Here is a 1,622-nt window from a genome sequence, read left to right on the forward strand (position 1 = left end):
AGTAAAAGTGAGAAAACTCATGGGTTGAGATAAAGACAGTTTAATAGGTAAAGCAAATATCCCTTCGGTCAGTTTGGGTCAACTGTCCTGGATGTGTCCCCTCCCAACTTCTTGTGCACCCCCAGCCTACTCACTGGTGGGGTGGTGGGGTGAGCTACTATGAAGAAAATTAACTCTATCCCAGCCAAAACCAGCACATCCTCATAAATGATGCACACCGTAAACATAGTGCGTGTCCCTGTGTGCAAGGTGCAGCCCTATTGCAAAGTTTTCCCACCACGCCCCGGCAGACGCAGAATTTGAGTTTTGAAAAGCCTGTTCTTTCCATCTCTTAGAGAAGATTTCAGTCTGCAGAGCAAAAACGTGCCCATCACAGTAAGTAATGATTTAGGTGGTTTTTTTGCTGGTGCACTGGGCTGAGACCAACACATGCGTTTAACTTGGGAGCGCAGGCAGAGCGCCGGCACACAACCCCAACTGTGCCAGGCCGGCTCCTGGCTCAGCCCCTCGGCCCTGCTCACCGTGCAGGAGTCGCCACAGCCTCCGGCGGGGCGGGACTGTGCTTCCCCTGTGCTGGTTTTGTCGCTGCCATTTTATTAGCTTTTTCAAAGCAAGTACCGTGTTCTGGGTAACAATTTTCCTGTGGTCGCTGTAAGGGTGTGCCAGTGCGGCAGGAAGCGATGGCGCTGGCGCAGCCAGCGCTGCCTGCCGCCTGCGCCTGCTGCTGTGCCAAGCACTCGGGACTGGTTCGAGCGCTCAGGACCGGTTCCTAGCTGGCGTGGCCCCACGGGGCGTCCTGCCCCAGCTTCAGCCAGACGGTCCGACTGCCCTCACACCTGCCTTCCAGTAAAACCTCGGGTGAAAACATCCCCCGGGTCACACACACAGATAAACTTTGGGCGGTTGTGGTACCCTGTGCGCAGCATCTGGGTGCCGATGCAGACTCAGGGAGTGGGATTGCTGTGTTCCAACTGCACGTCCCTGTCCTGAGCTACCGACAAGGGTCCTTTTCAGGCAGGGTCACCTCCAGCACCAAAGCTTCAGGACTGTCGACAGAGAGGGGACCAACCCGGCTGACAGAGCATGGGAACGGCTCTGGGAGGAGCAGAGAATTACTAGAGGCAGAATAAGGGGTCGGATGGTGGAAGATGCCACTGGTTCATGTCCCCTGGAAGAGGCAGACTGGGGTCACACCAGGCTCTTCATGAAGCAGGGGAAGGAGGCGTGAGGATTTTTGCAGGCGAGGATCCTGGCGTAACCGCAAAGGCTGGCCGAGGTCTGAGGTGGTGCATTTACATCTTTTTTTAAAAGGGTCTGCGGCTTCTTTAGAGCCTAACTGTGCAAACCTAGGAGATGCCCAAGTATATATTTCATTTAGCATGTGCGTTTGCAAAGAAAGCCTTCAAAGTGTAACCTCGGCATGACGCAAAGGATGCCCTTATTAGTTTAGCCTCAGAAAATTAGATATCGGGGTATTTCGTTTGTTTTGATCATGGGGTGCTTGCTCTCTCATTTCGGAGCCCTCGGTCCTGTGGTAACGGTCGCACGGGGGCTGTGGAGGACAGCCAGGCCACAACAGCCTGAAGGACACCCGGGTCTACCCCGACCCCGTCGCCTCCGCC

At 55.0% G+C, this 1,622-nt stretch overlaps 1 protein-coding gene across 1 annotated transcript in view; it reads left to right on the forward strand.

Annotated features, from left to right (window-relative positions):
• The first annotated feature begins 680 nt into the window (after nt 1-680).
• FECH (ferrochelatase) overlaps nt 681-1,622 on the forward strand; it is a 22,241-nt gene continuing 21,299 nt past the window's right edge. The window contains exon 1 of the mRNA XM_009323112.1: nt 681-765. Coding sequence (XP_009321387.1) covers nt 681-765 — 85 coding nt within the window. The remainder of the gene's footprint in view (nt 766-1,622) is intronic.

Source organism: Pygoscelis adeliae, unplaced genomic scaffold (genome assembly GCF_000699105.1).
Source record: "Pygoscelis adeliae isolate BGI_AS28 unplaced genomic scaffold, ASM69910v1 Scaffold174, whole genome shotgun sequence".
In the NCBI taxonomy this organism is placed as follows: domain Eukaryota; kingdom Metazoa; phylum Chordata; class Aves; order Sphenisciformes; family Spheniscidae; genus Pygoscelis; species Pygoscelis adeliae.